The sequence below is a fragment of the Melanostigma gelatinosum genome (assembly GCF_949748355.1).
Source record: "Melanostigma gelatinosum genome assembly, chromosome: 11".
Taxonomy (NCBI): domain Eukaryota; kingdom Metazoa; phylum Chordata; class Actinopteri; order Perciformes; family Zoarcidae; genus Melanostigma; species Melanostigma gelatinosum.
The window spans coordinates 15726493-15745119 of NC_136644.1; the positions used below are offsets into that span (position 1 = coordinate 15726493).

Here is an 18627-nt window from a genome sequence, read left to right on the forward strand (position 1 = left end):
CTTCTGGCAAACAATGTGAGACTATCGCTATAGAAAGTCCACATATTTACACAGTCGCCCATTTTTGGGGTGACCGTGGCGCACTGGGTTAAGAGGTCGTCTGGGAACTAATCTAATGAGGTACAAATTAGAATAATTGTGTCACAGTTGAAATACCTATGGCCCTTACTGTATGTGGGCAATATCTGAAACTGAATTTATCATCTGCTGCATGCATATTTACATAAATAAACCTTTTCTACTCTATGACTATAAAGTACATAGTACATCAAGTACTAATACCGTCCGCTTTTCAAAGAATTCCAAGACCGTAATCGTGTGAATCATGTGTGACATGAAAATACCTACCTTCTCCACACCAACAGCTTAACATGCTCAAAGCGTGTTGCAATCAGCAAGTATCACATGCTCACTCGTTGCGCGAAAGCGTTACAGACAGGCAATCACTACCCAGTCATGGCACGTTTTGTTCGACCCAGTGGGAGTTGGAACTGCTCTTGTTCGTCTGTTTTCAGTACTCCACGAGGAGATGTCTTGTCTTTTCCCCCACACTCACATCCCTTTCCACATTCATCTTTTTCCATCCAGGATGTCAGTGAAAAGTGCAAAGGGAGGACCCGAAAGTAGACCACCCTCTGATGCCAGGTCAGTGAGATCTAACTGATGAAGGAATAGGCAATGAATACATTTATAAAGTCAAATTAACCATCTAATTCAAGTCAATAGGTGAGGCTGTGTGCTTTAATCCTGCACTTGGTAGGATTCTCATTTTAAACATTATGTCAGTCTAAATCACAATTTGGGGCTCAAAGATAAAGCGATCTATCCCCACATTTGTAAATAACACTGTAACGAGTGAGCTGTTCATAAAGAGAAATAGAGAGAGAAGGTGTCACCTGCTTTGGAAAGATTCTTTTACATTTTTACAGAGTTTCTGGGTAACAAAGTTCATGAAACTTCCAAAATGCAAACAATTGTCTCCCATTACTGCTGCTGTCTATCAGCAGTCTGAATCCATCTGGATTTCCTCAACAACAGGGTCCATCCATAATACAAGCCACAGAGTTCAGTGTTCATTGTTATTGTTGCTGATGAGAAATCTTTTTTTTTTTTTTTAAGTATTCACATTAATTGCGAGACGTTTAGTGCACTTTGAATTGATTAAGGCTTCTTTCTCTCCTAGCACTGCTCCACGAGGAGGGAAGGGTGCAGCTGCTGTCAGATCGCCTGCTTCTCGGAGATTTAAAAGAAAGGCTATTCAGCTCAGCCTCTCCAGGAAATTCTGGTTATTATTATTCTCTGTTTCTAATCAACATTGATTAGCACAAGGAGACTGGGTTGTGTAGATTTGTGCACCCAATTACCGTCGATTGATACATCCGCTGCAAAAATAGCCTTCAGAATTTGAAACTTGTCCTCCGAAGAAACGTTTCCATCCTTTTCTACTGACTGACGTAGCTGCTAATGTCAGGTGATTGGACTGCTGACGTTTTTCAATAATTCTGCTCAAGCTGAGCAATTATTTCAAGGGAGGCTATAAGGAATAGATGACCCCAAAAGGCACTTAAGTGTGTTTGTTAAAGTAAGTTAGGACAAGAAATTATAGGCCTGGCTTTGATGATGACTGCTCTCAACACTTGGCTCGTATATACACACTCCACAGCTCAAGGTCGCCCTCGGCAAAGGGGAAGGGCTCTGGAGAGGAGGATGCACTTGGGCACAGCAAAAGGAGCCTCAGCAACAGCTCAGCGGTGGCCGCTGCCTACATTTCCTACCTCAACAAACTCTTTGGACAGGTCAGTTCAACATTACAGCTCATACTCAAATGCATGTTGTCACAGTCGTGACACACTTCTTGGTTCCTGGTTGGGTTACTCAAAAGAAAAAGGACAGTTGCAGTTTCAAGCTTCTGGTTTTTATATAAAACACCATTAGGAGCAGGTAGATGTGTCAGGAATCAGCATTCATCTGATCAACACTTTCTCACAATGACATTTGTCCCCCCAATTAGCCTCAACTATAGTATTTCATAATGCCACTTTTCACATCTCTCTCTCTGTCAACAAGACAAACACGGCAGAGCCAGTCAATAACATAAACTGCCAAAGCTAGAATAAAATAAAAATCACTTACAATGTACAATGTTATTGTTAAAAGGACATTTGTACATTTGTGTCTCCTTCCTTCATGAGAATGTTAGAGATTGTTGGAAGAGACCGGCGAAGAAAGGTTGATAACACGGAGGTTTATAGACTGAGCCAGCACAGCTGAGAGAAAAAACACATCGACTTTAAAGTTACACAGAATGGAGTCGGCAAATGGACCCATTTGTTCAGCTGATTCTAAGTGGTAACTATCGATTCAAAATATAAACACTTGTTGTAAATGTTTGCAGTGTGAACTACCCAAAAATGAATGGCCCCGTTAACAAACCAGCAATTGCTGATATAAAAATCAGTCAAATGATTGTGGAAAGACAATATCAGTACTCACCTCTATTCAATCAAACAATCTGATCAGGACTGAGGGGTGTTACCTCATGCTATAAAAAACAACAACAACAACAACAACACAACATTCTTACCAAGAAGTCACTCCAGTAATTCAACTTCACAGATGATTTACTGCCTGGAAACTGGGCTGGCTTCCATTATTGCCCTGGCTGGTTCATGTGAAGCATTGGCTCTGCTCAGGCCTGATACACTGATCCCAGATTGCTGCAGGTCATCACTGAATGTTTGGGAAAAATTACAACTGGAAATGAGCCAATGAAATCATCCAGCTCAATGGCACCTTTCCCATTTCTGTTAAAAACATTAGTTGATTTATAGAGAGCACCATTTATTATTATTGTTATTATTTATTATTATTCTTTCATAAAAAAGTAGCATTGTCCTGAAATGTCAATATATTTAGACTACTCACAAATATATGGTACATGGGGGCTGACACCATCTGGTTGGTTGGTTGAACATCACTACTTGATGTGCTTTGAGGGTGAGCATATCAGAATTGGCATATTTCTGGTCTAATAAACTTGATTGAAACATTACTGCAGGCACACGCTGGTCGGATTTTGAGTCTGTTGTCATCATTTAAAAGGCCCAGTGTGTAAGATTTAGTGGCATCGTGATTTGTAGCAGATTGCAACCAACGAAATATCCCTCAGCTGTAAGCTCAGCCCTGCCTTTCCAAGCGTGTTGGAGAACTACGGTGGCCTTCAGGTAGCGATAGACATCTTTAGGATTTGAGTACAACTTGGAGCTGCTCTTATCAATACTCTGCTTTTCTACATTACTAAATAATTGCTTTTAAAAAGATGTATAACATTAAAAAAATGTATATTTAAAATATATCAAAATATTGTTTGTAGAGCAGCAACAGTTATGTTTACAACAACAAAGTTTATATATAAAGTCATTCATACCTCACTAGAAACAAATGTAAATAAAATAAACAACACTTCTGAGTGAAGTTTATAAAGAATGAAGAATAGGGACAGCCTTCAGTATCAGTCATTCCTTCTGTCCTCTGTCCTCCTGGCTGCTTTGTCTCAGCCAGCAGAGACGTTTAGAAAAACAAAAGCTTTTGACTGGCCGCGCATGAGACTGTGTGCAGAGCTGACTGAATTTGGTTTTACTTTCATTGACATATCCGTTCTTAATGCTGTTAGATCCTGGGGTACTTCTGGCCCGATACGGGGCTACTTACTGACTCAGCTCTCTATTAAAAGATTGTCGAGCTGGTGTTCTTGCGAGGGAACTCGCCTGGCTCCGCTAACTGCCGTTACTCCCGACGTCTACCCTGCTTCCTCCGGTCTGAGCGCGCTCGGTTGAGAGACCAGTCCTGACCCCGGGCGCTCCCACCAGTCGCGTCGGTTATGGCAGCTTCCCTCTTATGGATCCGTGCTCTTGGTAAATGCCAGGTTAGGTTTTAACGGCTAGGATCTCTTCTTTCTAAAACCGTAAGGGATTGTTAAGTGGATTCGGTCTCTAGGATAACCTTACAGAACTCAGTTAGACATACAATGGATTTAACTTTTTACTGCCACGAGGAACTTTTACTACTTGAGCAAATAAATGCACTTGAGAAATTTACTTTAAATGCAGATTAGATATTTATTGCAGGTTATATTTTGTTAGTTTGCAAGGGTTAAGCTATAGCTCACATAAAACGTTACTACACTTGATTCGTTACTTTAATTTTCTTCTTCGATTATACTCATTAGTTTTAGATGCCGAGACGGCTCGGCTGGAGCTGGATCTTCAATGGTGCGATGAAAAGGTTCTTTTGGAGTTGTTAGGAGCGAAGGTCCGGCCGGACCCTCGGTCCTCCTGCTCTGCAGCAGAGTCCGCTCAACAGTCCTCAAAACTCAGTACAAAGTTTTTCTAGGGCTGCCGCGTTTTCTCAGTTGTCCAGTTGTTAGAGGCGAGCAGTGGGGAGAGGAAAATCTCCACCTTTAAATCTTGTTGTCCACGAACAGCGGTCTTCTTTCCGTGAACAGAGACGAAGTCCTCAATACTTCAGTTGCGATCGTCCGTATCTTCTCCTCAGAGCACTTGGACAGCTCTCGTGTAGAAATCCCAGTTTGGAGTTTACAAGCGTCTCCTTTTATCCATGATTTGGGCTGTCTGTTCTGCCCCCTCCTATCCAACACATGATCTCATTCCCCCACCCACTTGAGTGGGCGTTTGGTTCTGGACATGTCCAGACTTATTCTATATTATATACATTATGCCTGTATGACTCATCTTTTGCAACAGTCTTTTGCTGCCACGTCTGCTTTTCCGATCCACACCCAAAAACATCTGTTCCTAACTTCACTCTTTCTGCTGACTCATCCTGACAAAACACTTTTCCCACATCTCGGCTCCGGTCACACAGAACATTATTATAATCAGTTTTTACATTTGTTAAATCACTCTATGCATTAAACATTCGTTACATATTGATTAAACATTTTGTTATATAATGATCATGAACCTTATCTTTTTGATTACACTTTAACTGTTGATTTCTGAGTATATACTTTGTGCTTTTATATCCTGACTTTCCCTTGAATGTGCATGCATGTATCCGAGGCAGCTCTGTGAGCTCAACTCTTCTCGACAATGCACAGATGTATTGTTAAAGTATTGGCTTTTTACTCGCAAATATGTTATTGCTCGTACAGTAACAGGTGTAGTTTCCAGATTGGCATGACTGTATTGACAGAGTTACAGTGAGACATGCATGAATATGATTGTTACTAATCAGAAAGTGATTGGGATGCATGAACAATATGCCAGATCTAATGCTATGTTTCATTACAACTCTATATCCGAGAAATTAGATTGATATAGAACTGAATTGATTCCCCAATTACGTTGTGGGAACAAAACATAATTGCGTGCATAAAACCGGCTAGCAGGGTCATACAAGATATATTTGCTTCTGCAAATGAATTGCATATAAATGTAATTTCTGAGAGACGGGTTCAGCTCAGGAAAATAGATGATACAAAGTAAATGTTGCCTTGGCAACAATATAGATGTGGAGTAGTTGGTAGACTTGACAAAGACTCTTTGTAAAAATATAAAACACTGTTTATACATTCATACAGGCACGATCAATCCGCTTTTTATCAAATATAATGTGTGGGAATCGGTCGGCAGAAGGAATAACTTGCTGTCCCAACGTACATGTTTAAAGTACTTATTCCATAAAAAAGGGGATATTACTATTCTCGTTATTATTATATCGGATGATATTCCGATCCTTTTAATCGTGGAACCATATGGGACCATATATCAAAGGAGAGCCAAAGGCTTTTCCATAAATACCTTCATCACAGGAGAGGAATTTACTGTAAAAGATAACACAACAAGATAAAATAAATCCACGCCAAAGGGAGTTATGAGCTTTTGAATGTTTTAATTATATTTTTAACTAGATTTCCGAATAAAAAATGGGACATTCTCATTGTTTTAGAGCAATTTATGGACACCGTTTCCCAGTGACCTTGGGCTACTGTGGAATCCATTGGTTTTACTGTGAAAGTCCCCGGTTTGAATTTAGTAGCCAGGTAGAAAGGTCTGCATCGTATCCACAGGACACACGGTTTGGGCTGCTGCCCTGACACTGAGGCAGGGAGACCATCCATCCCTCAGCAGTCCTAATCCATGCCTCAACACAAGTATTAATAACCCCCCCAGCAAGGTTCCCTGTCAGCCCTCATTAGACCCAACTGAAGAGGGGGCCCGGGGAGCCAAATCGCTGAAGAAAAACAATCGATGCATTTACAGGTCAGAGCCATCAAAGAGCGTCATATGTACGCACTGTGACTGCATGTTTAAGTGTGGTGACCACGCGTTTGTCACATACCACTTATACGTGTCCATGCGTCACGCTTGCAAAGCAGCAGGCTGCTCGATGGACCATGTGAAGGCAGACAGAATGAAATGAACTGTTAATGGGATCGTTCTGATGGATGAATGGAGAGTCTGCGTTGCATGCTGTCTCATCCTTTCTGGATGAAAAACAAAAATCCAATTAATGTGTTGACCTTGCCATCTTGAAGGCGGAATGATCCCGTGCAGGGTAAACAGCACTGTTGAACTCTGGGCAATGCGGGGCTTTTTTTATGCTGCAGCGTAAGAAAAAATTAAAAATAAGAGGTTATATAAACTTCTATAAAATTGAGGCAGAGTACACGTCTAGTGAGGTAACTCTTGGCATCACACTTGCGTTCCAGCTCTGTAGACTATACAGTGAATAATCATTTGAACGGCTGCCATGCGGAGCAGCTTCCAGATAAACTCCGGGAGCCTCTTCTTTTCCTCAAGCCATTGTGCAGGATGACCTTGTATGATTTATGTATTAGCCATCCTGAGTGCCAACATGTATTAGGAGGAAAATATTGAACTTTTCTTTGCATTTCAGTTCCACTTCTTCTCTAGCCTTCATATTACTCACATTTTTAGCACTAAAAGAAAAGAAAAAAAGAGTTGAAGTTTGAAAAATCCGTTTCTTTTATAAAAATTGCATACAGTAATAGAAATGGACATTTGATTGAAAGCAAAGATCCAGGTACAACCTCTAGCGCGACTCAGACCCTTTGTTGTGTTTCATCCCCTCTCTTATGTCATTCACCAGCTGCTCGAATAAAAAGGCAAAACAAAGCCCTAAAAAATGATCTCAAATAAGGGAAAGGTCCTATGTAAAAATACAAAAGCATAGAAGTAAGGTGAGCATTAGCATCGACTATGATCAAAGGTTAAAGATGACAGTGTCGTATATGGATGAATACATCTAATAGTGTGTCCTGTTCTCAGTTCTGTTCAGTCTCAATATTTTTCCTCACTGAATGAAAAAGGAGGAAAAATAAGCCCACAGCTAATTTATACTCGCAATAATCAGAGCTTTCATAAGCTCGTGTGTCAGTCTTGTTTCTTTGAACTTAAAGATATCCTCAGGCTTGCGCCGTCTTTGTGCGCAACCATATATATGTCAAGCTGGGTTGCTCTATAGGAAGATGAGTGAGTTTGGATGGGTCTTGCTTTCCCTGTGGATGTGTTGATGCTTCAGTAGAAGAGTTGCAGATTGTTAGCAGGCTCCAGATGCTGTTGGCACAAGCCTTTTTATTACATGATTCGATGATGAATGTAATTTCAAGAAGTTTTACATTATGTTCATTTCAGTCTGTTCATGTTTACAAATGCGCTAATCGGAACATTGTTTCAAGTAATGATGCGTGTGATGAGTTATTGATCAAATCTGAATCAGGTTTATTGCCAAGTAAGTTTTTACATACAAGGAATCTGCTTTGGTGTTTTGGTGCCGAACATAAAGGAAAATAAACATATAGAAGAAAATGACAATGAAAATATTTAAAGAGATGTACAATGTATCTGAATTAAGCTGTGCAGTTTTTACAAATGGCAGTTTTAATGTGCAAAATTGTCTAAAGAATGTGCAACGGTTCCTAGTACGAAGTATAACTGTAACATGCAGTGTACAGAGATAAAGTTTCAGAGCTGTACGGACTGACTTTTCGTCTTATTCAAAGCTTCTATTACCGTTTTCAAATCAAGCTTTGAATATCTGTCCTATTTTATAAATTCATAACCCTCATAAAAAAGATTATTCCATAAACAATATCCTCAAATTGAAAAAGTGATTAATCGCAATAAGAGAGCTAAGTATTATCATCACTGAATACAACTCGCAAGTGAAAACAATAATAAGTTGTTTCTCACAGGATAAATGACAACAAATATTGATTTATGCATAATATTTACCAGACAAAAACATTTGTCAAAAAACTGTCTTTTTTCATTATATATTTTTTTTACTTTTGGATTTTACAACACTATGGAGTTATAGGATTTTACAAGTCGGAAACAATTCTTGGCAGCCACCACTGGAATCTAATTCCACAAATGATAGATACTATTCACTGCAGAGCCTGTTTGGAACTTGTACTGGCGTTCACTTCCCCCGTCTCTCTTCTGCTCCACTCCGTGTGAGTGGGGAGGCTAAAGCCTGATTTATACTTTCCACCAGCATGACGTAAATTTTGTAGCTACTATCTATCTGCTGCACATGCTTGGAATACGTCCACCAAGCGGACAGTATAAGTGAACTACTGCCGCAGCTGTCGATGTGTCGGTTTGGGAGTACAACCAAGACTTTAGACATAGTTGTTCTGTCTGGAGGGGGCAAAGACAGAAGTAGAGTCATTAACTGTGAACGCTTAGAGTTGCTCAGAGTGCTGTCACTTACCATTTCTCGCCGCCTGTCTAAACCTGTACTTCCCTGTCCATCACTTCTAACCATCTCCTTTTTCGGACCTTAGCCATCTGAGTTTTGCTGTGAATCAGAGTTTGTCATTCTCGCCCTGCTATGCGATGGTATACAGCGGCCTTCACAGAAACTAATGTATCAGCACATTTATGGCCATCATATCTTTCTAAAAGTAAAATCCCGAGAGTATTTCTTGCCTGAGGATATGCATGGATACAGTATTGCAACTTAGGTTATTAAATTCTAAAGTGCATTTATAAATAGTCTGTCTACAACCACTGGAACATATTGCTATTTAAAGCACTAAACACACTACATTTTATGGCGATCATTTCCCTTAATGCTATCTATGTGGACATTTTGCTAATTCCCACATTCCCTGAAAACCCATAAAAAAGGGGAGAGAAGGAGAAAGAGAAGGTGAGATCACCCTCAGCAAATGTCAAAACAAGGCATAGAATAGTCAATGATTCACACACGAGGCTTCATGCAAATGATACGTCTGGTGTCTGTATAGGCAAGTGTGTGTGTATCCGTTTCTTTGCGACAGTGAGAGGTTTGTGCAACTCATAGTCTTGTGCGTGGGTGTGTATTGTGTGCACACAGACATGAGCTTATGCTGCATGTCCCTCGGGATGCTGCAGATATAGCGAGTGTGTGAGCGCATGCACATAGGAGTGTGCGGTGGTATTGTGTCATTTCGCAATTTAGAAAGACATGTCGCAGGGTGAAATCCCATTAGACTTTACTGTCAGCATGCAGCAGTGTTGACATGACATGCATGTTCTTCTAATTTGGTTGTCAAAAACAGATAATCACTGGGATACTTCTCAGGAGAATTAGCTGTTTCAAAGCCACCCTGATTTTACGTCCCGTCCTCTGATGCAGTCTTTTTTTTCTTCTTCTCTGCCCCACAGGAGAGAGAGCTGATGCCGGAGGAGTTAGATGGTAAGATGTTGCTAAACATGATGCAAACACAGGATAAATGAATAGTCAATGCACAGCTTCATCAAATCGCATAGATTTTCTTTGCTCCTCTTCGTGAGTCACGAAAGAGATTGAAGGTTTCTCAGACTGACATTTTTGCCAATGACTCAGAGCTACAAAACCAATTAAAATAAAACACAACATAACTTTAGTTGAAGCTGCTGCTGGAGTCAACAACTTACAGCTAAGTTAAGTTAAAACAGACAGATGTAACTATATCTGTCTGGGGAGAAATATTTCACCCTACTTTACAGTTTGTTGCAATTGCTCTAATTTGTTTGTCTGTCTGTCAGAGCTCCAGGAGGCCTTTAAGGAATTTGACTACGATGCGGATGGCTTCATCCATTACAAAGACATCGCAGACTGCATGAGGACCATGGGCTGCATGCCTACGGAGATGGAGATCATAGAGATCATCCAGCAAATCAAGATGAAATGTGTGTACACATTGTCGGGTTGTGTCCGTGTGCGTTTGGCTTTCATTTCCTCCTGATTGGTTAAAGCATGTGTGCATGACGGATGGGTCTCTCTGAAGTGAGTAGGTGTGGACGCCTGAGTGATGTGTCTGTTGCACAAACGCGTGTGCATGCATACGTGCACAGTCTTTCCTACGTGTCTGTGAGGAACTGATGTTTTTCTTCAAACTTGGGGACATTCGTGACATTTCAGCAGACTGATTAATGGCCCTCACACAGCAGGTGCAGGGGAGTCTGTGTGGAGAGGTGTGCGTTTGGTCGAGATCTGACTTTCCTCGAGATCTGACTTTCCTCTCCCTGCTCTTAATGAGTGTGTTTGTCTTTGCTGTCTTTACTGAATGAGCCAGGATAGATTTGTGTGTGGTGTGTGTTTAAACTTTAAAGTGTAAGGTGAATGATCACTGCATTCATTTTTGCCATAAGCCTGGAGAACCAGTTCCTGTAACATACCTCGTGTCAGATCAAAGCCTGAACTACGAGCGTCTGCCAAGAGACGCTACACAAACCTTCAATGGACACGCAGGACTTAGACACACTACAGGTGTGATGATTGAAATATCCTTATTTAGAGTCATGTGTGCAGGAATCCAGCTGCATTTACACAAATGATGCCAGTGAAAAACATACACTGCATCAGAACTATTTTTTAAACGTTTGTATGAAATCGGACAGATTCTCTTCCAAAACATAAGTTGGATTCATATACAATCGTTCACCCTTCCCTTACTTCGCCTGGTAGGCCTAAGGAAATAGACTGTATGTAAAAAGTGGACGTCCTCACATTGACGTCACCCATTGGTTTGTGGACTACAGTTTTGAAGCCTCGAATTTGGAATGTCTGCCGTCGCCATCTTGTTTTCTGCAACCAGATGTGACACGAGAGGGTGGAGCTAAACAACCAAACGCTGAATCAGATATTTTTTAGACGACCAAAACTTTTACAATTAACTCTCAGGAACTGAAAACACTGTTAAAGAATTAAGGCTCTAAGTAGAAAACACAGACAACAGCCAGACCCAACATTGTGACCTGGAAAAAGTTTGCCTTCAGGTCTTTCTCCCAGGAATCTCGGCAACAAACTACCGGTACTCTGTTTGGGAAAATCATGGGTAGAGTTGAAATTAACCCTTTCTCGCCAAAAAAACACTGAAGACAAACATATTCCATGTGCACAGGACAACGTTGTTGCACAGGTTGTACGGACCAATCACGAGGTAGCCACGCCCTAAAGTTTACCCCTGATTTAGCATCTATTTTACTCTAAATGAGACCATAATATAATGAATGGACATCATGCTGTATGGAAGAAGACTTGGAACTAGTAAATTAAACCATAAACTAATGTTTACTTAATTAATAAATCAAGTGAGAAGTACAGTAATTTACTCCGAATAGACAGAGCAGTCTACTGCGATTGAAAAAAACACACTAGTGCTTTTAAACAATACCACTTTCGTCCAGAGGGGCCACCAAAATTGACACAACATTAAAGTTCTTGCAGTAACTAAGTTGTTGATGTTAATTCTAGTTTGCAAACTTTACAGATATACATTGTTGTTTAACTGACATCACTAAGTGTATTCACTAAGGACTGTCTATTTCTGCACCATCACGTTTTAGCATTTACCATCATCCTGTAACACAATGACATCATTGTTGTGCGTGGTTACAGGTGAAAAAGACTTGACACTTTTAACCAAAGAAAACAGTGAAACGCTTTTACAGCCTGCTCTAAAAGTTCAACTGGAATTACAGGAAATGTAATTTAATTCCATGTATCTGCCTGCTGCTGTGTACAGATCTGCTCTGCAACCAAAACTGACAGCTGCCTGCTACACAACACAAGAGCCACAATAGCTTTCCTGCAAAAGTCTCCTTATCTACGTGAACACGCGTCTTGGTCTGCACAATAGCCTGTTGATCGATTGACCAAACAGAGTGCAGGATCAATTTACACGAAAAAAAGGAAGTAGCGTTGACCCCCGAGGATAATAACACCATAATGCAAAAATATTGACCACAAAACATTTGCATCACATTGGCTAGAGTAAGGCTGTAATTCTCAGTGTCTAGAGTGCAGCTGGCTTTTGTCCTACCAGCTAGTTAATTGGCTACACCTGGTGTCCCAGGTGTAACTGATTTGATCCTGATCAGGTGGTTAGAATAACAACAGCAAGGATCTTCAAAATTGAAGGAGCCACTGCTGCATTAACCTCACATTAATGCCCAGTAAATGGTCCCATCTGATGTGCACCATTGCAAAAAAAGGTTACAGAGTCATATTTTACATTTTTGTCAAGAATCACAAAAATACCAAATACATACTGTTAAAATCTGTATAAAATTATCTTTCATTGCCACTTCCCCACTTGATAATGACACAATATATGATAATATATGATTATACTGTGTAAAAACGCATTTTATAGCTCTTCCTGAAAGGGACACTGTTAACATCAAGGCTTTAGTGGTGGTGGTGACTGCATTTGATATGTTCTGCTGTGTATACTGTGTAATATGAATTATTCATCTGTTCATTGATGCCTTAATTTGACCCATGAGGTAGAATGAGCTTCAGACATCCCTAGCTTAATCTCTGAAGCATAATCCCGACAGAGGCATTAATACCATGAAATTCAGTCTTTCTTATATAACTAGTGTTGCACTATTAAAAATGAATCACAAACTCCTACGACCTTTGGGGGAATTTTTCCACTCCATGATTATAAACTGACCCACTTAAGGCACAATTCCTCAAGGAGATGTCAGGAAATCCCCAAGAGACTGCTGCTCCACAAGGGTAAAGCTAGTCAGACAAAAAAAATGTACTTGAGGCAAGTATGAAAATCCTTTGCTGTCTCAAAAATCATAGAATAATCAAAGATCATTATGAATGGTCTTTTATTTTAGGATCCTTCAGCAAGTAGAGTTTGGCATAGTTGGATTTTAATCCTCAACCGTCCTCACACTCTGAGCACTGATTCATTTCTTTAACCACAAAACGACCGCATGGCTTTATTGGAGTAGATTCTTTCACTAAAGGCTCAGACAGTGAAAACAGACCGAGTCTATTGGTCTACGCAATCAAATAAGCTTTTCTTTTGTCAAACTAATAACATGAATCTTTCCATTGTATCAGTCTGTGTTGATAATTACCACGGGGATCAAACAGAACAAAAGTGTTTGTAACTGGGTGGATGGAAACATAATGAGCCGATGAATGTATTGTCAACGCCTCCATGCACTGAGGACATTTATTAATACACTTTCAAAACAGAAGCGTGGTATTAAGTCAATAAAGGCCAGGTGCATTTGTACTGCTTTTACCTAATTACTGCATTTAAGTATAGTGAGGTACAGTACTTGTATTAGTGTTTTTTACTGATAATATTTCGATTCACTATATTTGAGACGGAGATAATGTACTTAAAAAAACAACTGTAACCTGCCTTTAACCGACACTAATTATTGACGTGGTCTTTCTCTCAGTTTATCGATAGCCAGCAGACAACATATATATGTATAACATACATTCAACATAATATGATACTAAAGTTCATTTTGCACCTAATACTTTTCTGAACTGAATCGCTGAATTGTGTTGTTGCTTCTTTGACTTAAAACGTCTCTAATCCATATTTCTATATTAACAATTTATCAAATTATGGTATGTAGCCTAATTTGAATCGGGGGCCCTGAGTGATGAACCCAAAGACAGAGTTATTAACAACACTGCAGCCCCCCCCCCCCTCCTCAGCTCTACCAGGAGTTGGTGGAGACCAAAGCAGAGTAAATGAGCAACTGTTTGCTAACATGTTCACCACAATGACTTTGCAAGGTGATGAATTGTGTTGTGCCAAATAAATGAATGCGGGTAGAATATTTGAAAACTTCTTCCACCGCTGTTACTAGGCAGATAATTGGACTTACTGCATCTGCCAATATCGTCTGACACCTTAATGCTTAATACATAAATTCATATGTCTGACAGAGACACACTTCAGCGAGGCAAAGAAGTTCTTACTTGGTAGTCGACCTGTGCATGTGTGTGTGTGTCAACATCGATGTGTGTGTCCTCTGCCATTCTGCAGGGGGTGGTCATGTAGACTTTGATGATTTCTGCGAGTTAATGGGGCCGAGGATGCTGGCTGAGACGGCTCATATGGTCGGGCTGAAGGAGCTCCGCTGTGCTTTCAAACAGGTAAGAGGTCTCCGGCAAGGAACTCTAGAGTGACTTCAAGCACGTGCAAAGGGCCTGGTATTGTGACAGTACCCAGAAGTGTGCAACAGGACCTTTCCTTAGAGAGTGTAAGGCTCTTACTTGTCAACCAGTCTGTGAGAAGAGGGCTAGTTGGTTATGAATGCAGAGGCAGGTTTAAGGGGAAAGGGTAAAGGAAAATATTCAGATTGATGAATTGTTTATGAAGGACAGTCCCTGCCATCACAAGTGCCACCATATATATATTCTACACTCACATGTTAATTTGTGCTTCATTGGTCTGGAGGAAATATGTATTGAGTTGCTCTCTTTGACGTCAATACAGAGGCAGGCAAGAGCTAAATTGATGGTGACCCAAAGGCAAGCCCTGGTGTGACGTATTCCAAGCAACCAAGCAGAACAAACGAGGCGATCACATTATTTGTAGGCATAGCTTTTCACACCTGACTTCCTCCACTGAACACATTACTGCAGGATAGGTTTTTAATGGTTACAGCAAAACAGACAACACTGACAATGTGCGCTTCATGATTATAACTGAAAACGAATGTGCTACAAGGATTCATTTATCTATGTAGCTCCAGGCATTTAGTTTGCCTATTTTGGCTGCTAAAAGCAAGGGGAGAATTTGGGCATCAGCTGACTCAGCAAAGTTATTGTTGCCAATGAAGTGATGGCAAAACAATGTTTGAAAAATGAAAAAGTGCTTTCAATATGGAAATATAGAAACACAGCATTGTACACCTCACATTGTAAAAAGCTGTTCGGGGCTCGAAAGTAAATTGTGTCAATCAAATAATCCACCCTTATACTGATCATGAGATTTGTAAGAATACTTCTGTCTCAACCAAACAACCTCTTCCTGAACCAGTTGGGCTACTTGCGTGATCAAGCTTTTATCAAAGCCAGTACGAGAGACACTAAGACACCATTATTCCTCTGCATGCAAGCTTTTAAAATGTGTCCTCTCTTTTGAGAATGCAAGGTGACTTTATCATCTGCCATTGAATCTGGAGTTTATTTATCACATGTGCGTCATCGTCAAGGTCCTAACTAGGAATTCACATGTTCTGACCTTCAAATCCATTTGTGGGGCTGTTGAATTAGCTCCAAACCACCACTTCTGCACAGAAACTTCCATAACTGCAGAGCTTAGTTTACTCTGTGACAAATGAGAATACATTTTCACTTCATCCAAACTCAGTCCTCATATTCACATAAAAAGTCTGTCTCACTTCAGGACTAACACTAACACTCGACTAACACCTCATGAGTCAGCATCGCCCCATCTGCCACTCAAGCTGTTTTCAGACTTCCAAGGACCTCGTGCAGCCATGTTGTTAATATACACTGTCAATGTAAAACTCTTTTTTGCATCATCTCCGAATCTCTTTGTTTGTCTCTTGATAACTTTCTCTCCCTCTATTTCCGTCTTTCTTTCTCCACCTCAATTCATAATCAATCTCCACCCTCCACATCAGCAACAGAGACTTGTAATATGTGTTCAGTTCTTCCTTATTTCTTCTGTCATTTGTCATCCTCTTCATCTGTGATCCGTTTGTCTCTCCGTGTCCATGTCCCCACCTCAATGCTCTCCACTAACCGCACACGTTACAGTTTGACTGTGATGGTGATGGAAAGATCACGCTCAATGAGCTGAAGGAGGGCATGAAGACCCTCCTGGGGGAGAAGCTGAAGAAAGGTGAGCTGGAGGAGATCCTCAGCGACATTGACCTCAACAAAGATGGCATCATTGACTTTGATGGTGAGCGGTTGGGGATTTGGGGGGGGGGGGGGTGTTGGAGAGGAGTGGACATTACAACATTGAATACAGCACAAAGATAAAACACTGACACAGGGGTGGTGTACCGTAGTGATTCCCAATCAGGGGGTACGTGAACCCCAGGGGATACTTCTGCAGTTGCCAGAGGGTAGTTTCAAAGATGAAGTTATTCCGATATTCAACGAACAGAACAAAAAAAAGGAAATCATGATTTGATATTTCTGTTAAGCAGGAAAATAAAAAACTAAATAGGATCATAAATTGGTGTGATGCGGAGGAAATTTAAAGGCACAATGAGTAGGATTTTTCTCAAAAACTTATTCAAAAATGATTTCTCTTCATCATCACTTATGACACACCACAAGTGTCTATATCCGCAGAGACTCAGATCTCTGCCTGTATTTTATTATTTTGCGGAGCTGAGGGCTTTTCTGGACGTCAGCCTCTATAAAAACGTAGCAAACAGGTGCCAGATCGTAAACAAGCATCCAGGAGCAATGGTGGACACAGTGATAAAAAACACACAAATATAGTAAGGTGAAGCTAAAGGCGGACAAAGCTTGTTCCAAAACAAGAGTGAATCTGGGGTTGGCTTTTTACTTATTGTGACTTTAAATGAAACAGCAAGCGACCTGAGTCAGCATGCAAATAAGAAGCAAGCAGATAAGTCAAAGTATAAAGAAGGCTCATCAATAAATAGTTTAAATAGAAAATTAATGGTAATGGATAAAATGATGAAAGTAATGGAGAAGATGAAATAGGTAGCTATAAGTATGGGGAAAAAACTGTTAAAATAGTTTGCTAAAAGTAATGGATTAATGATTTTAACATCCAACTTTCTGCTAATATCTTTTGTTATATTAATAGCATACTGAAGTACTGAAACACCCAATTTATCAGATGAAAAATTATGGTAACTGCTGTTCTACGGGATCTGAAGAGCGAACTGAGGAGGGCAAAGCAGACGGGTCAATGAATCTGATTGGAATGGGTTGAGGATGAAGAGGACAGAAGGAGAAAATCTATGAGAAATGAGGAGGGAAACGTTTGAGATGGGAAAGAAGGGTTGGTTAAGTCAAGGTGCGTTAGCTGGAATTGCCCATCCGATTTAATTAGGAGTGCATTAAGCCAATCAATACACATGCCTGGACACCTGTCACATGTCACACCAGCTCAAGGACTTTGCAGAAATGTCATCACCATATTTTACCTTGCAAGCTAATAAACAATACAGTGGGATACAATCACACACACATGAACGCACACTTACACGTCTATGTGCACACGTGCAGGCGCCATCATCACCGCACACACGTGTGTGTGTGTGTGTGTGTGATTATGGCCTGCAGCACACAAAGGGCTTAGAGGTGTGATCCTGTTTGTCTTGTCTCAGCAATCCAATCAATTACAGTTATCTGGAACATATAAATAGGTGCGTCAGTCCCAGAAGGGATCAGTGAGCAGGTGCTCCTCAATATGATCAGTTAGCCGCTCGCTCTCACTACACAGGCGGAAGGTCAAACTCAGGTGTTTGGACGACTATAGGAGCTGCTGTTCCGCTCGATTTACTTCTTTTGAAATAAAATGTTTGGAGGAGTATCTCAAGAGATAATGTTAGTGTCCTAATCCGGAATTAAGCTTTACTGCTCAGTCAGTCGATAGATTGACGCCTATACAGTCAGAAGCCTTTCGGGGCAAAGCTTTTCAGGAGGACATTGGGAAATGGAAGACATGGTTGACTGGATTGATTTGGTGAAACGTGCCTCAAGCTATCTGCAGCTGGGTTTCATTGACAGGGACACATCAATGGCTGTCTTGATTGACAAGTGCATCTTCAATCATGGCCACTGCGAGCTGAATCAAGTGTTAATCAAACTGATTAACAACGTGCTCTATTTTACTCCAACTGGACCCCTAAAACTGACAAATTTCAATTTTCAACTGAAATGCTCCTGTATCCTTACTGCTATGGTTTTCTTTGACATATCACGCTGACATTTCATTTACTTGGTGATCATAGAAACATTACATCACACCATGAGCTGTGTTAGTTTCCAGTTGACGGGCTGGAAATGATGTGGCTGCATCCCATGCTGTCCCTTTATAATATTAGAGTGTCATTAGTCCTCATCGGTGGATCTGCTGCTGTCTCTGTCTCCGTCTGCAGAGTTTGTGATGATGCTTTCTGCACGATGACGTCTGATGGAAGAAGATGGAGCATACAACGCTTGGATGTGAGTACTTTCTTCTTTCTGCTGTTGTAATTCTGTTTTCTGTGACAGTATGTATTTGTGATGTCTGATTGTTGAAACAAAACACACACAATGGAGTCAAAGAGATGTGTTCATATTTTCATGGTAAAAGTTGAGTTTTAGTGA

At 40.6% G+C, this 18627-nt stretch overlaps 1 protein-coding gene across 1 annotated transcript; it reads left to right on the forward strand.

Moving 5' to 3' along the window:
* Positions 1–589: 589 nt before the first annotated feature.
* Positions 590–18445, forward strand: cabp4 (calcium binding protein 4; the record flags this gene model as incomplete). The annotated part of the gene is made up of 8 exons (XM_079278895.1): positions 590–645; positions 1184–1285; positions 1664–1796; positions 9702–9732; positions 10065–10208; positions 14339–14448; positions 16084–16231; positions 18417–18445. 8 exons carry the CDS (start codon positions 590–592, stop codon positions 18443–18445), a joined length of 753 nt encoding a protein of 250 aa, XP_079135021.1.
* Positions 18446–18627: the final 182 nt, after the last annotated feature.